This window comes from Aspergillus ibericus, assembly GCF_003184845.1.
Source record: "Aspergillus ibericus CBS 121593 unplaced genomic scaffold BO80scaffold_58, whole genome shotgun sequence".
Classification (NCBI taxonomy): domain Eukaryota; kingdom Fungi; phylum Ascomycota; class Eurotiomycetes; order Eurotiales; family Aspergillaceae; genus Aspergillus; species Aspergillus ibericus.
In genome coordinates this window covers 39060-57716 of record NW_020292156.1, presented here as the reverse complement: position 1 = coordinate 57716, position 18657 = coordinate 39060, and the positions used below count along the sequence as shown (strand labels likewise).

At 53.1% G+C, this 18657-nt stretch overlaps 6 protein-coding genes across 6 annotated transcripts; 5 read left to right on the top strand and 1 right to left on the bottom strand.

The window, feature by feature from the left end:
• Positions 1-99: 99 nt before the first annotated feature.
• Positions 100-1543, bottom strand: BO80DRAFT_228601 (amidohydrolase family protein). The gene has a single exon (XM_025714440.1). It carries the CDS (start codon positions 1368-1370, stop codon positions 300-302), a length of 1071 nt encoding a protein of 356 aa, XP_025570707.1. The 5' UTR covers positions 1371-1543; the 3' UTR covers positions 100-299.
• A 1618-nt stretch (positions 1544-3161) lies between these two features.
• BO80DRAFT_416879 (aminotransferase-like domain-containing protein) lies at positions 3162-5407 on the top strand. Its single transcript, XM_025718198.1, has 7 exons — positions 3162-3549; positions 3624-3660; positions 3711-3742; positions 3800-3995; positions 4053-4129; positions 4181-5005; positions 5061-5407. Exons 1-7 carry the CDS (start codon positions 3388-3390, stop codon positions 5313-5315), a joined length of 1584 nt encoding a protein of 527 aa, XP_025570706.1. The 5' UTR covers positions 3162-3387; the 3' UTR covers positions 5316-5407.
• Positions 5408-8128: 2721 nt separating this feature from the next.
• On the top strand, positions 8129-10859 carry BO80DRAFT_366478 (putative serine/threonine protein kinase; the record flags this gene model as incomplete). Its single annotated transcript, XM_025716250.1, has 4 exons — positions 8129-8569; positions 8622-8736; positions 8781-8950; positions 8997-10859. The coding sequence occupies 4 exons, from the start codon at positions 8129-8131 to the stop codon at positions 10857-10859; spliced, it is 2589 nt and encodes an 862-aa protein (XP_025570705.1).
• Positions 10860-11383: 524 nt separating this feature from the next.
• On the top strand, positions 11384-13036 carry BO80DRAFT_505464 (uncharacterized protein; the record flags this gene model as incomplete). The annotated part of the gene is made up of 1 exon (XM_025724490.1): positions 11384-13036. One exon carries the CDS (start codon positions 11384-11386, stop codon positions 13034-13036), a length of 1653 nt encoding a protein of 550 aa, XP_025570704.1.
• Positions 13037-14907: 1871 nt separating this feature from the next.
• On the top strand, positions 14908-16954 carry BO80DRAFT_497034 (serine/threonine-protein kinase). Its single transcript, XM_025724057.1, has 5 exons — positions 14908-15258; positions 15348-15399; positions 15465-15672; positions 15720-15876; positions 15934-16954. Exons 1-5 carry the CDS (start codon positions 15177-15179, stop codon positions 16731-16733), a joined length of 1299 nt encoding a protein of 432 aa, XP_025570703.1. The 5' UTR covers positions 14908-15176; the 3' UTR covers positions 16734-16954.
• Positions 16955-17123: 169 nt separating this feature from the next.
• Positions 17124-18566, top strand: BO80DRAFT_429109 (ubiquitin-conjugating enzyme E2). Its single transcript, XM_025720393.1, has 4 exons — positions 17124-17448; positions 17511-17522; positions 17689-17839; positions 17904-18566. The coding sequence occupies exons 1-4, from the start codon at positions 17422-17424 to the stop codon at positions 18185-18187; spliced, it is 474 nt and encodes a 157-aa protein (XP_025570702.1). The 5' UTR covers positions 17124-17421; the 3' UTR covers positions 18188-18566.
• Positions 18567-18657: the final 91 nt, after the last annotated feature.

Below are 18657 nucleotides of genomic sequence, written 5' to 3'. Positions count from 1 at the left end.
TATTTACAGCTTGTTACCGCATGACACAGCTTGTAGGAGCAGGTATTCGAGTACGACAAATACAGATACAAAGATATGTAGCTCTTACGGTCAGCACCAGCCAGAACGAACACTCAATTGACCTGTTTGTAATGATTAATTAAGCACAGCGAGCCATCAAATTAGGACTCAACAAGACCAAACGCATGCAAACCAGATTGCTTTTCAACTCATCTCCACAGTCAGACAAACGCAGAGTAAATCCAAACAAATGCCCAAGCCGTCAAATCCCTTCAAGCTACATGTGCTGCTGGTCGTGTTCAAGCAACAGGCGCATCGCAGTCCTTGAACTTGCTCAGCTTAAACAACCTTCTGGCGTTGTCCCGGCCAACGCGGAGGTATCCGTCTCGTCCTCCCAGCGCCTTCTTGATGTTCTCCGCATCGTCATCATACCAGCTGCAGCCGTGCTCCATCCGTTCGTAGGGGAAGTCAACGCTGAAGATCAGCCGCTCATCGCCTAGGTATTCGTACAGGTACCGCAAGTTCAGAGTGCAGAAATGCCCACTGGTAGTGATGTAGATGTTGCGCCTGAAGTATTCGAGTGGCTCCCTCTCGCAAATGGTATCGCCGTTCTTCTGGGCCAGAGGCTGCTCCACATTCTTGATCCAGTGATTCATGCGCCAGAAATCAAACGGGATCCGCTCGCCCATGTGTCCAACAATGACCTTCAAATTAGGGAACCGATCAAACACTCCGTTGCTGATCAGGCCCATCAGGTGTAGCGCGACCCCGTTGCAGTAGCTCTGTGGTGGGCCAACGAGATACTTCCGGTCCTCGTAGAGCTGTCGATAGTTCACGGTATCCCGCAAAGGTGCAGCAGGATGCAGATAGACCGGCACGTCCAGTTCCACAGCCACCCTCCAGAACTCGTCATAGTCGGGCTGATCGTAGAAGAGAGGCTCATCGTCGTCCCCCTTTCCGGTATGTTGAACATCGTTCAGCAGGGCCCCGTGAAAACCCAACTCCTTCACGCAGCGGCGGAGCTCTTGTCCTGCTTGGCGGGGGTCATGCATCGACAGCGCCGCAAATGCTCCCAGTCTGTCGCGGTGTCCCTTGATCTGGTCATGGATGTAATTGTTCACCTTCTCGGCCTTCTGCTCGGCCTCTTTCTGGTCTGTGATGCCCTGGATACCTGGGACGGTCAAGGAGAGGATGGTGTATCCAATGCCATTTTTGTCGGATAGCTCCAAGCGCTCGTCCGTGATCGACACGATCTGTCGCTTGTAACGTTCGACATCATTTGGGGCAATGTAAAGGGCTGCCTGGGCCTCGATCTCGCCGGTGGCGTCTTTCAGCTCGAAGGCTTCCTCGATGGCGACCTTTCCACGCATATTGATTGATTTGATTGAACCGGTTGATGCAATTGATTCTGCAAAGAAGAGTTAAGGAGAAAGTGAAAGCTCGTTGCTTGAGATGAGCCCCAGTCTGGGTGCAGGAAGGGGATTATATAGATTCGTGGCAGCATCAAGCCATGGTAAAAGCCCCATGATGTTTCATGACACAAATCCTTATGTGGTGCATTCCCCTCGCAGAGTTTGGTTAAATCTGAGGGGTACAGATTCCAGATCCCGAGTTTGACTTTCGGGTACATGTTCCAGGGTCTCATCTGCCTATACATTAGGGAGTGGGGTGACACTGTCTTCATCATGGGGAGTTTGGTGTTATGTACGATAAATGTCATGAGGGGATTCTCTGGATCCTAGTTGGTTCATCTGAGGTCCATCGAGGATATACTGTTGATCTAGACTTGGGGTACAGCAGCTGCGGTCTCCCTCGGATAGTCTCGGGGGAAGGCATTGGCTTGTGATAACCCCATTTTGTGACAACCCCAGAAGAGGTGTATAGAGCAGAGTAGTTGGGCATGATCTCAGTGTGAGAGAAGTGGTTCATTCTGGCCTGGGACGATGGCTAGCACTCTGTCCACTTGGACGTTCTCCCCGAAGCAGATCGAGCTGAACATGCGGAGATCACTAGAATGATTTCAGAGCACGTCACATCGAGTGAGATGTAGCATTGTCTGCGCATGCTCTCCTTCCAATTCAAGCTGGCTAGTATTCTGAAGTCCGGCTTAGGAGCCTCTGGTAGAGGGGTGGGGGGAATGCCACCCACGTCGGCGAGGATAGTTCCAGGTGGCTTCCGGCCTTCTAGATCCCTAACGTTTGCAATACTTCATTTTGGTGAGGAGATGAAGTGATAGATCATGGGTACACTGGGTTGGGATCAAGAACCGAATGGCGTGATGCTAGAAGGCATTCCAACTTAGTGAGAGCGTAAAAGAGGAGAGGGCCGGGCCTTAGTCAGCTGGAGCAGGACGTGCCTTCCCTATTGAGCATGTGCTCCTGCCTGCAGTGACTATGGACAATTCATACGCTCTTGTACGGAGTACAGCCGGTGTAATCAAGGTCCAGTATTCTAGGTGTATCATCTTCACAGCAATGTCTTCATCTTCTTTCCTGTCTAAGTGCTTAGTAGCCGATGTCCTATATATAGACACCCGCTTAGCCCGTATCTCGATATTGCCACGTGGGTTCCTTGGAGCCGGACAGGCATGTCCTCCCATTCTAAAGAATCCCTCTGTCATGGTAACTGGAGTTGACGCGTCGCTCCTCCACCTACATTGGCCGTTCGTACACCGTAGTGATCTGGCGACTCTTATCTCGATAAGCCGCTCCGATCCCGGCGATATCCTTATCTAGGCGCGGGGTTGTCACCCGGCTGTATTGACCGAACCGTCCTGGTCCTTGCTTCCCTCAAGGCGTCTCGCATTCTAGTCAAGTACCCTTGGCTCTGCAGGCAATGACGATCTTTTGCCCATTGGATGGCATCCTGGAAACCCCCTGCTACTCCGTGCACCACTCTCCGGAGGCCAACCAATGATGCTGTCGTCGAATGCAGCTCCCTTGGTGGTGCGGAGCAGGGCCCCGACAATACATGCCATGTATTGCAATTACCAATCACGTTATCGCAGTCCGCCGCGCCCTGTGACTGACAGCGTCACATCGCGCGCGGTATCTCACGGGCAATTAGATAACGAAAACGCGGTGAAGCTCCTCAGATGGATCTGATTGTTCAGGATTTTCCAATCAGCTCTGGGGTGCTTCGCTTGCGTGGATGCATGGCGGCCGACGTTGAATCCAATGGTTCCTCGGCGGAACCGGTCCGCCCATTTAAGCGGACAAAAAAGCGGACGGCCGTGTGTGACTCGATTCTCCCCTTCAATTTCGCCATCAGCTGTCCCCCGTCCTCTATATCATCGCTCGATTGCCTGTGCGCCGATTGTGTGCATCCCGAATACTACCTTGTCCTCCACAATCCGCCTCTGTGTTCCATCAGACCCCTGATCCGAGAATGAGCCCTCCCTCCGCTGTGGAGAATGACTCGAGCAACGTGGGCTCGGTTGCCGCTTCCGGCCCATTGACGGTCGATGCCATCCCTGCCCTGAGAGCCAAGGGGGCACCGATCCCTACTGGGGTCGCTCCTGGCACGAGCAGTGATATGTTCAAGAGCCCTGTATGTCATCGCCGTCTGTCAAAGAAGCTAGAATCCCATTGTGGCAAAGGACTAACCTGCAATGCTTTGTCTAGTACTGCTACACCAAGCCTCAGTCGAAACGCTGGGACCGTAAGTCGCCCGGTCATCTCCGTTCCCATCAGCCGCTGATTCCCCACCAGACATCTTTTCCATCGAGTCGAAGTCCCGGAAGGTTTGTCCGCTCATATACTGTGGTGGAGGTGAACATGGAAACTAAACTCCTCGTTAGAGTTCCACCTTGAAGGGTGCTGCGCGGTACCTCAAAACCCCCGGGTTGATCTCGCTGGGTGGTGGTCTCCCTTCCCCGGAATACTTTCCTATTGAGCAACTCTCCGTCAAGGTTCCGAATGCGCCCGAGTTCGCCCCGGAGGGGACCGTTCTGCATGCGAATAAGGGTGACGTTCGTGATGGAAAGGGTCTTTTTGGTGAGTTGCACTTTCCTCGCCAATCGGCTGGATCTTATTAAGTAACGAAATGATCAGACCTGGAGGTCGCTCTCAATTATGGACAGGCCACGGGAACCCCCCAGTTGCTTAGGTTTGTGACGGAACACACCGAGGTAGGTTCAAGCATGAAGAACTGCTCTGTTGTGGTAGGCTAATACTGTCAGCTCATTCACAATCCGCCCTATGCCGATTGGCAATGCTGCTTGACCGCAGGTAGCACGTTCGCGTGGGATACGATACTCCGCATGCTCTGCAACCGCGGTGACTACATTATGATGGAAGAGTACACCTTCTCGAGCGCTCAGGAGACTGCGCTTCCGCTTGGACTGAAGGTGGCGGCCATCAAGATGGACGAGGAGGGCTTGCTGCCTGAATCGCTCGATGAGGTTCTGAGCAACTGGGATGAGGCTACCCGGGGTGGCCGTAAGCCTTATGTGCTGTACACTATCCCGACCGGTCAGAACCCCACCGGTGCTACGCAGTCAGTGGAGAGACGTAAGGCTGTGTACAAGGTCGCTCAGAAGCATGACGTGTACATCGTGGAGGATGAGCCGTACTACTTCTTGCAGATGCAGCCCTATGCGGGTGCTGATAGCGAGCCTGTCCCGCCACCGGCCTCTCACGACGAGTTCATCAAGTCACTCGTGCCGTCTTACCTGAGCCTGGACGTTGACGGGCGTGTGCTTCGCGTGGAGTCATTCTCAAAGGTTCTGTCTCCTGGATCACGAACTGGCTGGATTGTTGCTTCCGAGCAGGTGGTGGAACGGTTCATTCGGAACTGCGAGGCCTCCGCCCAGAACCCGGCTGGTATTTCGCAGCTCGTGTTCTACAAGCTCCTTGACGAGCACTGGGGTCATTCCGGATACCTTGACTGGCTGATCAACCTGCGTATGCAGTACACCGGCCGCAGAGATTCAATGATGCATGCGTGTGAAAAGTATCTTCCTCAGGAGATTGCGCAGTGGATCCCCCCGGCAGCAGGCATGTTTGTAAGTATATGATCCCTATGGGCTATTGATTTGATGATCGGCTGACACACTTTAGCACTGGATTGAGGTCGATTGGAAGAAGCATCCTGGCCTTGCCTCCGGCAAGACTCGTGAATCCATTGAAGAGGAGGTCTTCCTTGCTGCCGTCGACAATGGCGTCCTCGTTTCGCGAGGCAGCTGGTTCAAGGCTGATGGTGTCCACGAAGAGAAGATGTTCTTCCGCGCTACTTTTGCCTCCGCCAGCTCGGAAGGCATTACTGAAGCCATCCGGCGGTTCGGCGATGCTCTGAAGGCCCAGTTCGGTCTGTAAGTTGGCCGTCAATGCATTTGCATCAGTGTAAATATGAGCGAAAGTAGATATTGCATTTAGTCTAGCATGGCAATACATAAAGAATTTTGAACATTTACGCGCCTTAGAACACTTTGCACCACGATGCTTTAAAAGTAGCTCCTCCGAATGCCTGTCTGATATCTTCTTGTGCATTGGAATGCAGCCATCGTGCAAATCGTTGAGCCCATCGGAAGCTCGTGAAAACAATATTCCGCGGCTGATCCACCGTGACACTATCCGATCCGATTGATTAATCTGGAACTCTAATCGAACGTTTGCTCAAACGCCTGACCCATTCTCCATTGTTAGTCAGTTATAGAATGTTGATATAATAAGGACGGCGAACATGGTTTCTGTTATTTGACCTCTGCCTTGATACCCCCCTAGATTTTCCTGCTCTTCCGTTATTCTTTTTCCGCCACACCCCCTTTCTTCTGCATTTGGGCTCCGGTTTCGCCCTTGTTCTTTCGGTCAACCAGCTGGTTTGGTTGGGCATATTGATAGGGATTGCTATAGGTAAGTTGGATCTTGTTATTGAGAGGAGGGAAGAAGGTGTTGGGTTTGGTATCTGGTGGTTTAGTGTTGTTTGACTATCTGCTGGGTTGCGTGGTTTGGTGAATATTGTCACGTGATGGGTACAAAGTGGATAGGGTCCAGTATGCCCAAGAGTCAGTTGGTGATGGGGTTCATTTTCGTTTGGGATTTAAGGTGCTGGTGATGATCGCACTGTTGATGAATAATGTGTTGTGTGATAGGATATATGGCTTGTGCAGTGCTAACTTGTGTCTAGATCGGTATATCACGAAGATTTGTCTGTTTGATATGAGTGTTTGGCTTCACAGTTCATAGCCAGAATCCCGTGAATCCAAGAGTGTGTATAGTGTGCTTCTGGCACTATCACTCTAGACTGCTGTATAGGACAGCTGTTGGCTAGAATATAGCCCTGGCCTTTGTGCTCTCACCATATATCTTGAATATCGATTCACCCAAGAACACCCATCTGGCGCCTCCTAGAACTGGTTTCTGGTTTGCGCTAATTTAGCGCACTTTCTTAGCGTCTCTCACCGCCTTGTATTCACAGCATCGAACTTTGGCGCATACCATCAACCCAACGTTCGAGGTGAGTTGACGAATGTTCTCAATGCCTGTTCGTGATCTTGAGGGCAAAGCTATGAGAAATTGGATGATATATGCTGATCATGGGTAGCACGCAGGTCGATTGTACGGATCTCGTAAAGTCAGCTCGTAGTGAGCCTGTTGTATACTACTCGTGGAGTAGAGATAGGAGGAACGGCTGAAGCTTCGAATCTTCCCTTTTGGGCACGCGCTCTGTGCTATAAGCGAATCCAGCTGATATGTAAGTGACTGAGTTCTGTGTTGCTTGCCTTGCCCCTCTTCTCTTTTCCTTCCTCGTCAGTCTCGATTCCTTTTCCACATTCCTCCAACACAGTCTTGACACTCCCATCACCCGTCCGATTCTTCTCGCACATCTTCTTGTGGCTCCTTTGAGTGATCATCAACGATGGCTGGCTTAGGCTCCGAGGAGCGTTGGGAAGCACTCAACGAGTTCGAATCATCCGGGTCCGTTGACAATAGATGCTGACTTTGATGCAGTGCCCAGAGATATCAGGAGGATCAGCAAGGGAACGCTGACCGCGTAGAAGGGGCTATCAGCGGTGACACTGAGCAGGACTCCAGCGACGGAGATCAGGACGACCGTAAGTCTTTGCAAATGAGATCTGAATGCAAGACTAATTAGTGTCTAGTCAGTGAATATAGCGATAGCATCTTCAGAGACTCGCTTCTAGGGTGTGTCTCGAGCCTGTGAGAAATTTGAACCCTAAGCTTACTGAAGCCGGGCTAGCTCTGGCATTAGGAGACGCAAAACCTCCAATCGCGAAGAGGAAATCAGGCGCCATTTAAAAGACAAGTTCGACATTGACCTGTCCTTAGCGATCCAGTGTCCTCTCCCCGCTTCGCAGCCAACCACTCCGGACGGGAACAGTCGTCGGTACTTCGGTCTTCTCATCCACAGGCACAGCCGGAGTGACGAGCCTGACAAGCGCTCCTGGAGCAAGCGTGAACGACGGTCCCTGAGTGGTAAGAAGGCCGAGAAAAAACGCCACAAGAAGAGCTCTTCCGGAAAATCGGGCAAGTCGTCTGCACCCGACGAACCTCAAGCCGAAGCACGTGGGTCGGAATTTAGCGACGGCGACGTTGAAGGCCTTCAGTCACAGACATATCCTTTTGGCCGCCCGCCCCGTCGACGCTCCCCGCGTAGCAAGAGTTCCGACTCGGCACTTGCGGCGCTTCAGAATCTCTTTCGACACGGAAGCTGGCGAGAAGAAGAGGACAAGTCGGACCGAGTGTGTCTTGCCGATCCCTATCTTGAACACGTCCCTCCCCTTTCCATTGCTCCTCTTTCAACTCATTTCCCCAATTCAAAAGCGAATCGCCCAGAGACGTCCCACCACCAGGGTGTTAGTGTCGTGAGTGGATCTCAGGAGGTTAGGCGGAATCCCTCGCCTGTCTTTCCTGCGCCGTTGACTCCCACCCCGTGTTTGGTCCCCAGCGAAAACGTCAGTGACCCTGCAGTCACTTGTGATTCACCCATCCCAAGATTCTTTCCCTTTTCTGTTCGTGAGTCCACGGGTCCCCAACCAACTCCCCCTTTTCCAAACGCTCTTGCTTGGCAATTCACTCGCCCCTGCCCATCTTCTCTTCCCCAGCAAGTCCCTCAATCTTCGCTTGACTTACACAACACCATACGCACTCAGCAACCCCCGCCCATCATGGATCCCTCGCGTGCCTCGCAGTTCCTGGACCCCGCCTTGGCTGCCATCACCAAACACAAGGCAGAAGCCATCAAGCTGGCTCGTGAGCAAGGGGCTGCCGTCCAAGAGATGTGTCGTAGAGCCAAAACCGAAACGCCGCCTTATGAGTTTGAGGAGTTGATTGGTAAGGGCTCGTACGGACGCGTGTACAAAGGCCATCAGCTCCCCTCCCGCAAGATCGTTGCCATCAAGGTCATGGATATCGATTCCATGGACTACAAGTCCGTCCGGGATTTCAGGGATGAATCAATCAAGGACTTTATCCATGAGACCAAGGTGATGAAACAGGTCAAGGATGCGGGTGCCAAGAACATCAACGAGTTGATCGAGGCCCGTTCTATCCACTCGCAGCTGTGGTTGGTTTCTGAGTACTGCCCTGGGGGTAGTGTTAGAACTTTGGTATGTTTGTCACTGGAGTTTTGCAGCATTCTTTCTAACACCTACCTACCAGATGCGAGCAACCGGTGATCGACTTGAGGAAAAATTCATCATCCCCGTTGCCCGAGAGCTTGCTGCTGGCTTGCGTGCTATCCATGATGCGGGCATCATTCACCGAGATATCAAGGGTATGTACCCGTTCACAACGCTTGGACTGTACTGACTGGTCTAGCTGCCAACATTCTGATCCACGAGGAGGGAAGACTACAGATCTGTGATTTCGGTGTCGCCGGAGTCCTTCAGTCCCAGATGGATAAACGATCTACCTGGATTGGAACGCCACATTGGATGCCGCCCGAGATGTTTTCGACTCGTGGCGAGGCCCACAAGTATGGTAGCGAGGTAAGTTATTGTTCTAAAAGCATTGCTCCGATGCTAACTGCGATAGATTGACGTCTGGGCTTACGGATGCACACTGTTCGAATTCGCCACGGGCAACCCCCCCAATTCAAATCTCCGTGAGCGTATGCAGATCGGCAGGCAGTTGACCCGCAACACTCCCAAGTTGGACAATTCCAAATATAGCGATGGCCTGAAGAGTATCGTCTCCTTTGCGTTGGAGTCCAACCCCGTCACCCGGCCCGCGATGGCAGACATCCTGACGCACCCCTACATTGCCGATACCGCGGAAGCCTATCCTACTTCGTCCCTCAGCGAGCTGGTCCGCATCTATTATCAATGGTCCCAGCGAGGTGGTCAGCGTATCTCTTTGTTCCATCCCGGAGGTGCTGCTGCCGCAGAGCTTCCCGAAGATAGCGACTACGAAGAAGATTGGAATTTCAGTACAACTGATGGCTTTGAGCGTCGGTTTTCTGTTATCGATCTTGACCAGCTGGCTGCCTCTCTGGCGGAGATAGAGGACCAAATCAGTCCCACCACCACGCCGAGCTCGGAAAATGACCTCCCGGAAGAGTCCTCTGATCAGGTGATGACGGTCGAGGACCAAGCGAACTTTGATGAGCGTGTCCGCCGGGGTGCTGCGGCGATGGAAGGCTTGTTCAATGAGGACATGCCAAGCTACAAGTACGAAACCAAGAATGATTTCGTACCCATCGAGCCAAAGCCCCCGGCGTCTGACCTCCCACTTCGCACCGAGACCGATCGATCCTCGGTTACGTCGACCTTCATTGACATCGACATTGGATCCTTCGACTCGGCCCATTATGCCGCCGGGGCAACATCGGCCCAGCCATTCCAGCTGGCCGATGCCGATACCATCCGGGCGAACCGGACCAGTGGGCGTCAGCACCGTAATTCGGCGGAAAGTCGTTCCCGCTCGTCCAGCAGCGGGGTGAGCAGCAGCCGAGATTCGGTGGACATGGCTTACCAGCCAGCATCTGGGCCCCGGCCGCCCACGATGGACTGGAAGTTCCCGGTCTTTATGCAGCCGCCGGAGGAGGAGGCAGAGCCAGCCGGCGAGCCAGCCAGCGAGCCCGTCGCGGAGCCGGTTGCCGAGCCGGAGACGAAGCCCGCGGAGCCAGACACATCGGACAAGCGTGCCACCATGGAGTGGACCTTTCCAGTGATGACCGCCCCAGCCGATGAGTCTGCGAACGATAGTCTCCCAGACGCAGGTCGATACGACACTCTGAAGGCGCCTATCGTGGACCTCCAGCCGTCAACCACTGTGCGACGCTCTAGCATTGGCGAGCCCGGGGACTCCCGCCCGTCGACGTCGCGATCCGGCGAGTCCAACGCGTCGGTGAGTTCGGAGACAGACTACGATCCCTTCCGCTTCGACCGTCCTTCGACTCCGCCAGCCAATTCGACCCCGGGCCCAAATCTGCAAGGATATCCCCGATTGATGCAGTCGCTTCAGTACGAGAACTACGGACACGCTCACATCATGGACGGACCGGGGCCGGACGAGGAAGAAGAACCGGAGTGGAAGCCCTCCGAGGATGACGACCCTTCCCTGTCTGAACCATTCCCGACGGCGATCCCGACCAAGGGTCTGGACCTGAGTCTCCCTTTCGTTCCGTCGGCCAATTCCTCCGTGTCGGATTCGCTGCCTACAGCTCGGACCACCTTTCCTGCTCTGGCGACTGACGACGGCGAGCCGATCTTGTTCCCGGACTTGACCCTGCCTCAGCTCGACATTTTCATGGCTGGCGCAGGAGACCACGCCATCGCGGGCGAGCTGGACCGCTTGCTGGAGAACTTTATTGACTCGTTGAATGCTACTGGCCAGGCCTTGTCGCGAGTGAGTTTTGGAGAGCCGAAGACTGAGACCAAGCCGGATGCTGAATAGTGGCGAGATTCGAGGGGGTTTGATAGAAATGGCGTTTTATAGAAAATAACAAACAACTGCTGGTGTTGTCTCATGACTTATGATTGCGAAAAACTGTTTCTAGCCGGCATTGAAGTCTGTCCAATGCATATCTCGAGGTGTGTGTGGAGATGAAGTGTCTTAAGGCGGCACCATCAGACGTGGATTTAATATTGTGAAAATGGAAAATGCTAGCTGATCGTGTGCCCACGTAGGTCCTGCATGCCATCGTACGTACAGCTAGATGTCCCGCCTTCTCACCGATCTTTCCTCGACAACAGGCCTATACAAGAATTCATTCACGACCTGGCGCGGACATCCACATAAAATCTACTCCTTTGTCCACCATCACGATATCCAACTCATACAGAATAAAATTGATATAATAACCCCTAGATGAACGTGTCTCCCGTCTCCACATGAATCACGTCAAGACGTGACACGCGTCGTGGGTCCTCCCCTCCAGCTCTTCTATACCAAGCCTCCTCGACCTTCCAATCACGGTCATGTCCCTCTACAATTTACTCGCCTCATTCTACAACCCAAACCCTATCATTGAACCTCAGGGACAAGATGTCCCTCATCAACTCCACCCGCAATTCTACTTCCAATCCCACCTTCACCCCACCCCCGACTTCAACCGCAACTACAAAATCACCCTCGCTCTCGACCTCAACCTCAACTCCAGCCAAGATACAGAACTGGCCCCTCACCCTCCACACCATCAAACACCTCTGCATCTCCCACCACTACCGCCAATGCATTGCTCGAGCGGAGGACTTGCTACCTCTCACCCAAGAGCCAGTATATCTTCCCTCCAATCTCCGGGCCTCTCTGTAAATGTGCAGCCACATATACTAACTATGGAAAAGATCCACAAAACCTACCTCACCTTCTACACGGCCATCTCGTACGAAGGCATGGGCCTCGCAGCGCACAATTACTCGAAGAATAAATTACCGCTGTTGCAGGCTGCCGTGGAGTGGTTTGTGGCTTGTGGGGGGTGGGTTGCTGATGCGGATGATGCTTTGTCCCCGGTACAAGTAGGAGAAGGAAAAGGAGCTATGTTTGAGGAAGGGTGCAGATACAGTGACGAGGGCACAGCCAGTGAGTATGAGACTGGGGATGAAAACGAGAATGACACCTTGGAGAGAAGTATCGCTCAGATGATCGGGAGTATCGATTTACATGGACGAGATCCGTTCGAGGATGATCCGTTTATCGATGACGAAGACACTGACCGGGACGATAATGCTGAGGGTGAATGGGCACGTATTCAAGGCTCAGACATAGCCTCAAACTCTCAGAGTGATACCTTCCAGGCCAGCCTTAGTCCCAGTCCTAGCCTCTGTGATACCGACACCGACAACGAAACTCTCAGCAACAGCTTCACCACCACAACCACGAACTCGAACAAAATCTACGAAGCTATCGAAGAGAGCTTGATTCCCTCGCCACTCAACGTCCGCAAAGCATCGGGTGAATCCTTCGAGGCAGATATTCTTCAGAAGTCGGGGGTGAACTACGATTTCGATCACGGCCATGTCCATGTCCAGCAGCCGTTCCCTCAACATAAGAAAGTTGCACCTGTGGGTGGCTCTGTGCAGACATTGTCCTTGCCGTTGCCGGTGAGGGTTATTCCCACTACTCTTCATACCCATCCTCAGCCTCATTCTGGGTCTCCTCACTATTCTGAAGTGATACGCCAAAGCCACACCCAGAGCCAATCCGCCACCAACCATCAAAAGAAAACCAACACCCTACACTCCCTCTCCACCCAAATAACCACCAGCATCACCACGCTCCAAACCCACATCACCTACATAACCGCCCTCCAGCACGCACGACACATGTCCCGAGGAATGCGTCGCTCGGGATCCTTCTGGAGTTTCAGTCCGATAAAATCTCCATCTAGAAAGGATAAGGATGGCGGGACAGCAATCAGTATTGGTGAATCTGGGGGCTCAGAACAAACATCACCATTACCATCAACAACGTTATTGAACGAGACTAAAGCGCAGAGAATTGAGAGATTGAGGGGGGAGGGATGGAGGACCGTTGGGATTCGGTCCCCACGGTTGGGTTGGAAGGGGGAGGAATATTATCGGGGGTTTTGTGAGGGGGTGTTGGAGGAGTTGTATTTGGGTCGGTCTTCTTAGGATGAGATTTGGGGGTAGTGTTTACGGGTTCAAGTTGGGATGGAGTTGGGATTGAGGGGTTATGTATGGAGTTTGTTGGAGTATGAAAGGTTAGGATTTAGTTAGGTTGAGGTTGGAGTGGTGTTGGTGGTTACGATGGATATGGATATGAGTATGGTTGGTCATGATATTGATGGTAACGATAAGGAGTATGTAATGGCTATGGTCGTGATATTCATGTGTCTGACTTTTCATTTGTATATTGAAGTCATACGCTTCTATTATGTTCATCTTGAGCTCCCTAAAGCCATGTCACCAGCCAGAGTCACCGCTACGCTGTGGGCTCCAGTGTATATATCGGGGCTGGGGCTGGGAATGGACCACGTCCGAACCTCGGGCACTACTCCGACGAAGGGTCATGTCAGCCTTGTCCGCAGATCATGGCACACTGTCCATGCTGCATAAACTCAATTGACACGGTACATAGTGCGATCTCGAATGGGAGTTTCATGCAGTGTAGGCAAGATATAGGAATGCAGAGGTCAGCTCTTTCATTATGAGCAAAGATACAGTCTGAAAGTAAAGCTATGGATGGACTGTAAGCGCCTATCTGACGCCAGGAGAATATAGTAGAAGTAAGAAAGGCACAAACTGAGGTAGTCTATATCTGCCACGAGGCTATAACCTGCATCAGCCGCAGTGGAGAACAGGAAACAGCCGACAAGCTAGACGGTGGGATCCCCGACCAGGCTGGCTGACAGAGGCTGTCAATCCGTCGCGATCCAATAAGCAGGGGTTGATATGGTCAAGCATCCGATGAGATTTTAGCTTGCATCTCCGTCAGGGGCGGAAATCAGGCCGACTGACATAGCCCCTTTTCCGGCGGTCTCATTTTTGGGATGACTGGAGTCGGTATTCCCCGTGGTTGAAAGAGACGAGATATCAGTCTTGGGTTAATTTGTCTATTTTCAGTCTTCAAGTGGCTGGTGTCAAAGCCGATTGCCGACGGGGAGGAGGATTAGGAGTCGATTAGCTCAGGGACTCGTCGGGACGGTTTCAAGTGGTGCCTGGCCAGGCCGCCAGGCGCCAGCATTGGTTCCGCCGCAGATTTCGGGACGGTTTCACACTAACCGCCATCACCAAATGAAAGTGGGAACCTCTGCCACTCATGGTCTCAGTGACATCTCAAAATGGGAGACGGATATTCTCTCTAGCCTATATTTCAATTAGTTCTAGAGACCGCAATGAATAAAGGGCCGGTCATTCTCTGGAACAACCTGCCTGGTCAGCTGCTCGGGTGAATGCCATTCACCTGTCTGATGCGCGGCCACCAAGGCCTCATCCATGGGACCCATGGGGAGATGCAGCCCATCCAGCATCAGCCTTGCGTGTCGCTATAGCCAACACGCCCCGCCCGCCCCTCAGCGCAACCCCGTGGCTGTGCCGGGCAGCCATGGGCTGAACTCTATCGCGGGCCAGACTGCACCTTTTCTCGCGCCCTCCCCTCCTTTCCACTTTTAATCGCTCGGTTCGCAATTCCCTCTCCTCCTGAGACAGAGACTCGAGACTCGACCAGCTGTCTTTTAGACATCTATCTCTCTGTCAGTCTCCTTCCGACCGACACTGCATTGCATTGCCTCGCTTCGCCCGTGCTGCAGGAGATAAGCCCCGACCAGGTACGCTTCAGCCGACTGCTGGTGTTTACCTCCCACCTATTTTTACCCCTATCGGTTACCCACCATCCGCCTCCTCCACACGGACGGCCGACGACGCCGCTTCTGCTCGTGTACGGAAGTTAAAACCATATCCTGACCCTTTCTTCTCTTCAGATCCTACCTTCGTTCAACCCTCCGACGCGACCTTCGCGACCTTGCTTAACCCGCCCCGCTATCGCCCTCACGTGCGGGGTTCCCATCAGCTTCGCGCTCGCCGGCTTAGAGCCCACCGCACACTACCTCCCGATTATCCCCTAGGGCCTCACTAAGGCCCTTTCCCCAGACACCATGAGTTGTAGGTTTTTGGCTTTTTCTTCCTTTTCCCGTCTCAATTCCACCCATGCCCATGCCACCCAACATGGCCTACGTTCCTGTTCTCGTAGCTTGTCATTGACGGCCGCCTCTGCTACTGTGTCCGGACTGGCAGCTTTGTGTCACCAAGAGCCATGTCGATGCCATTCTTTGCCATGATCTCCTGGAACCATTGTATCCATGCCGGAGGCATCCTTGTCCTTGTCTGTCTTTTCGGTTCGATCTCCCGATCACCACGGCCTCTTATTCCACTTGCCTAATACCCTCCGTTTGATAATGTAGTGCTGACCGATGGTTTCATACAGTCCATACTATGCTCAACAAGCTGTCAGGACAGCCGGAGAGTTACGAGAAAAAGTACGGCGGAACCTTGGTCGCTTTCTTCTTTCGTCCCTAGACATATAATAACCGTTGCACCATAGGTCTCACTATAAATTTGGAAGAACGCTCGGAGCGGGCACGTACGGTATTGTTCGCGAAGCCGACAGCAGCAAAGGAAAGGTCGCCATCAAGATTATCCTGAAGAAGAATGTCCGGGGCAATGAGCAGATGGTCTACGATGAACTAGAGATGCTGCAGGCTCTCGACCATCCCAACATTGTCCACTTCGTCGATTGGTTTGAATCGAAGGTGGGTTCGTCTGGCCCCTCGGAGTCTTCTTGTCTAACCGGTGACAGGATAAATTCTACATTGTCACGCAGCTGGCCACTGGTGGTGAGCTGTTCGACCGCATTTGCGAGTACGGCAAGTTCACAGAGAAGGATGCCTCTCAGACCATCCGCCAGGTGCTTGGCGCTGTCCACTACCTGCACGAACGGAACATTGTTCATCGGGGTATGCCATCCTTTCGAGCTTTCCGCCGGGATTGACACTGACATCCAGCCTGACTAGACTTGAAACCCGAGAACCTCCTCTACCTTACTCCCGCGCCTGATTCCCCCTTAGTTCTTGCCGACTTTGGTATCGCCAAGATGCTGGACAACCCCAGCGAGGTTCTGACCAGTATGGCGGGCTCGTTCGGCTACGCTGCGCCCGAGGTGATGCTCAAGCAAGGTCACGGCAAGGCCGTCGACATGTGGTCTCTCGGTGTCATCACCTATACCCTTCTTTGCGGATACTCGCCGTTCCGGTCCGAAAACCTGACCGATCTGATTGAAGAGTGCCGGACTGGAAAGATCATCTTCCACGAGCGCTACTGGCGCGATGTCTCGAAGGATGCCAAGGACTTCATCCTCACGCTGCTGCAGCCGGACCCTGCCAAGCGTGTCACGTCCGAGGAGGCCCTGAAGCACATCTGGTTGACGGGTGAGTCGGCCAGCGACCGCGACTTGCTGCCCGAGATCCGCGCCTACATTGCCCGCTCTCGTCTTCGCCGCGGAATCGAAATCATCAAACTGGCCAACCGCATTGAGGCGCTCAAGATGCAGGAGGACGATGAGGACATTCCTAGCCCAGTGGAGATGGCGGAGGATGCTGCTGGCTCGACGCCTTTCCCAGAACTATCGCCCAATGGCAAGTCGGCTCCTGCGCCAGCCGAAGGTGAGGCCGCGGGCAAGAAGAAGCGCAGCCTGAGCAAGATCGCCCGCGGGGCGATCTTCCGGGAGGTTGTCCTGGCCAAGGTCCGTGAGGTCAAGGAGAATGAGGAGCGGGAGAAGATCGAGCGTGAAGCTCGTGAGCGGACACATTCATGAAATTTGGCCGGACGGCGTTGATAGAGTTTGATTTGTGTGCACCGGTGATTCTTGTTGGGTCTAGGACCATGTGAACTGTTGATCTGTGAATAACTTTCGATGATTCCCCGTCCATATCCTCTTGCTTGGTTTCTGACTGAGGTGTGGACTTTTCTGGAGCCTTTAATCTACGGAGATAATATCCCTTTGGCTGTGATCTGAATTAACTTGCTGCATCCTGCATGATCATCCATCCCCGTAGATGACCGAATCAGATGCCTGGGCATCACGTGGGCGGCCCCCAGCGTGATCGGCCCGAGCCAATCAGGTGACGGGGGGCCGGAGCGTCAGCCACCGCCAGCAGATGATCGCCGCGAGGTACTTCACTGCCTCTTTAACCTCCTCCGATCTCCCCCTCCAACACCCCCTCCCTCTTTCTTTGCTCCGCTCGTTCTCGGTCCACGACCATTGCCTGCTTCCTCTATTCCCGCCCTTTCCCTCCGACCTTCCCGAAGACTCTCCCCTCGAAGGTGGTATCCGTCTGTTGTGGATCACCCCGCGCTAGTTGCAGACGTCATACATCTGTGCGCCTCCACGATCCTACAATTTCTCCCGACGAGACTGGCCGGCCGTCTCCCCCAGATCTTCCCTACAACGATCTACGCTCGGCTAGTCCTCACTCCGGCCTCGAACAGGCACGCTGCCCACCATGTTCGCCAGCAAGCGCTTAAGCAAGGTAAGCCACTGAATCTACGCTCATTATATTCGGGTCGGCTCAACTCACACAATAAACACCAGGAGCTCCTCAAGGTACCGTACCACCTTCCTCCTCTATGCCCGTTAATTCCGCCATTTTCACAACACCATTCATACTACCACCTCTGCTACCACACATCCAATGGCCCTCCATCCTCATCGTGCCCATCATACCCTCCATCCAATCCAATTACCCCGCTACAAAACTAACACACACCAGATGCAAGACCACCTGCCCCCCGGAATCACAATCGTCAAGTCCGACAACCTCGAGGAATGGCAAATGGACATTAAAGTCTTGGACTCCAACCCGCTCTACCAGAACCAAACCTACCGACTTAAATTCACCTTTAGCAACAAATACCCAATTGGTAACTAAACCATCCGTCCCTTCCCCATCCGTCCCACTCAACTCACCAATGCATTCTCCTCTAGAACCCCCCGAAGTCCAATTTATCGAATGTCCATCCACCTCCGAACACCCCCGCCCGATCCCCATTCACCCCCACATCTACAGCAACGGAATAATATGTCTCGATCTTCTGAGTTCCGCCGGCTGGTCCCCCGTCCAGACCGTCGAAAGCGTCTGCATGAGCATCCAGAGCATGCTGACCGCGAACTCCCGCGACGAGCGCCCGCCGGGTGACAGCGACTTTGTGTCCTACAATCGGAGAAGACCGCGAGACATCGACTTCTTCTACGACGACGACAATGTATAGGCGTTAGGGACACATCATCTGTGAATATGGTTCGATAGCTCTACGGGCGGACAAGCGGACATGCATGTTTTTGTTTACCTGCATCGGCATTGGCGCGCGCAGCTTCCTTGAATATTTTACTGCTTACGGAGTTGATGGACGGACGGGTGCATGCATGGTTCTTTCTCTTCTCTTCACTTCTTTCTTTCCTCATAAATTTTTATTCCCATGTTGTTCTCAACATTCCCTTCTCTCCTTCTGCACAAATGCCGCATGTCACCATGCCTTACATACATACCTGCACACATGCATACATTCATACATTCATACATAGTCATTTCTTACCTCTGTCTCAGCCTAGATAGATATAGGAAGTTAGTCATCCAAACCACATCATGTTCATGATACCATACCCACACTCAAGCCCATCACTTCCAATACTTCCAATACTTCCACTATAACCCACCCCAATTAGCCCAACCTACTCCGTA

Bases quoted from the DNA above. Each gene is read 5' to 3' on its own strand.
- BO80DRAFT_228601 (XM_025714440.1), bottom strand. From the start codon at position 1,370: ATGCGTGGAAAGGTCGCCATCGAGGAAGCCTTCGAGCTGAAAGACGCC.
- BO80DRAFT_416879 (XM_025718198.1), top strand. From the start codon at position 3,388: ATGAGCCCTCCCTCCGCTGTGGAGAATGACTCGAGCAACGTGGGCTCG. The intron at 3,550-3,623 runs GTATGTCATCGC...TGCTTTGTCTAG, and splicing joins GTGATATGTTCAAGAGCCCT to TACTGCTACACCAAGCCTCA. The intron at 4,130-4,180 runs GTAGGTTCAAGC...TAATACTGTCAG, and splicing joins TTGTGACGGAACACACCGAG to CTCATTCACAATCCGCCCTA.
- BO80DRAFT_497034 (XM_025724057.1), top strand. From the start codon at position 15,177: ATGTCGATGCCATTCTTTGCCATGATCTCCTGGAACCATTGTATCCAT. The intron at 15,259-15,347 runs GTTCGATCTCCC...GGTTTCATACAG, and splicing joins TGTCCTTGTCTGTCTTTTCG to TCCATACTATGCTCAACAAG. The intron at 15,877-15,933 runs GTATGCCATCCT...CAGCCTGACTAG, and splicing joins ACGGAACATTGTTCATCGGG to ACTTGAAACCCGAGAACCTC.
- BO80DRAFT_429109 (XM_025720393.1), top strand. From the start codon at position 17,422: ATGTTCGCCAGCAAGCGCTTAAGCAAG. The intron at 17,840-17,903 runs GTAACTAAACCA...ATTCTCCTCTAG, and splicing joins TAGCAACAAATACCCAATTG to AACCCCCCGAAGTCCAATTT.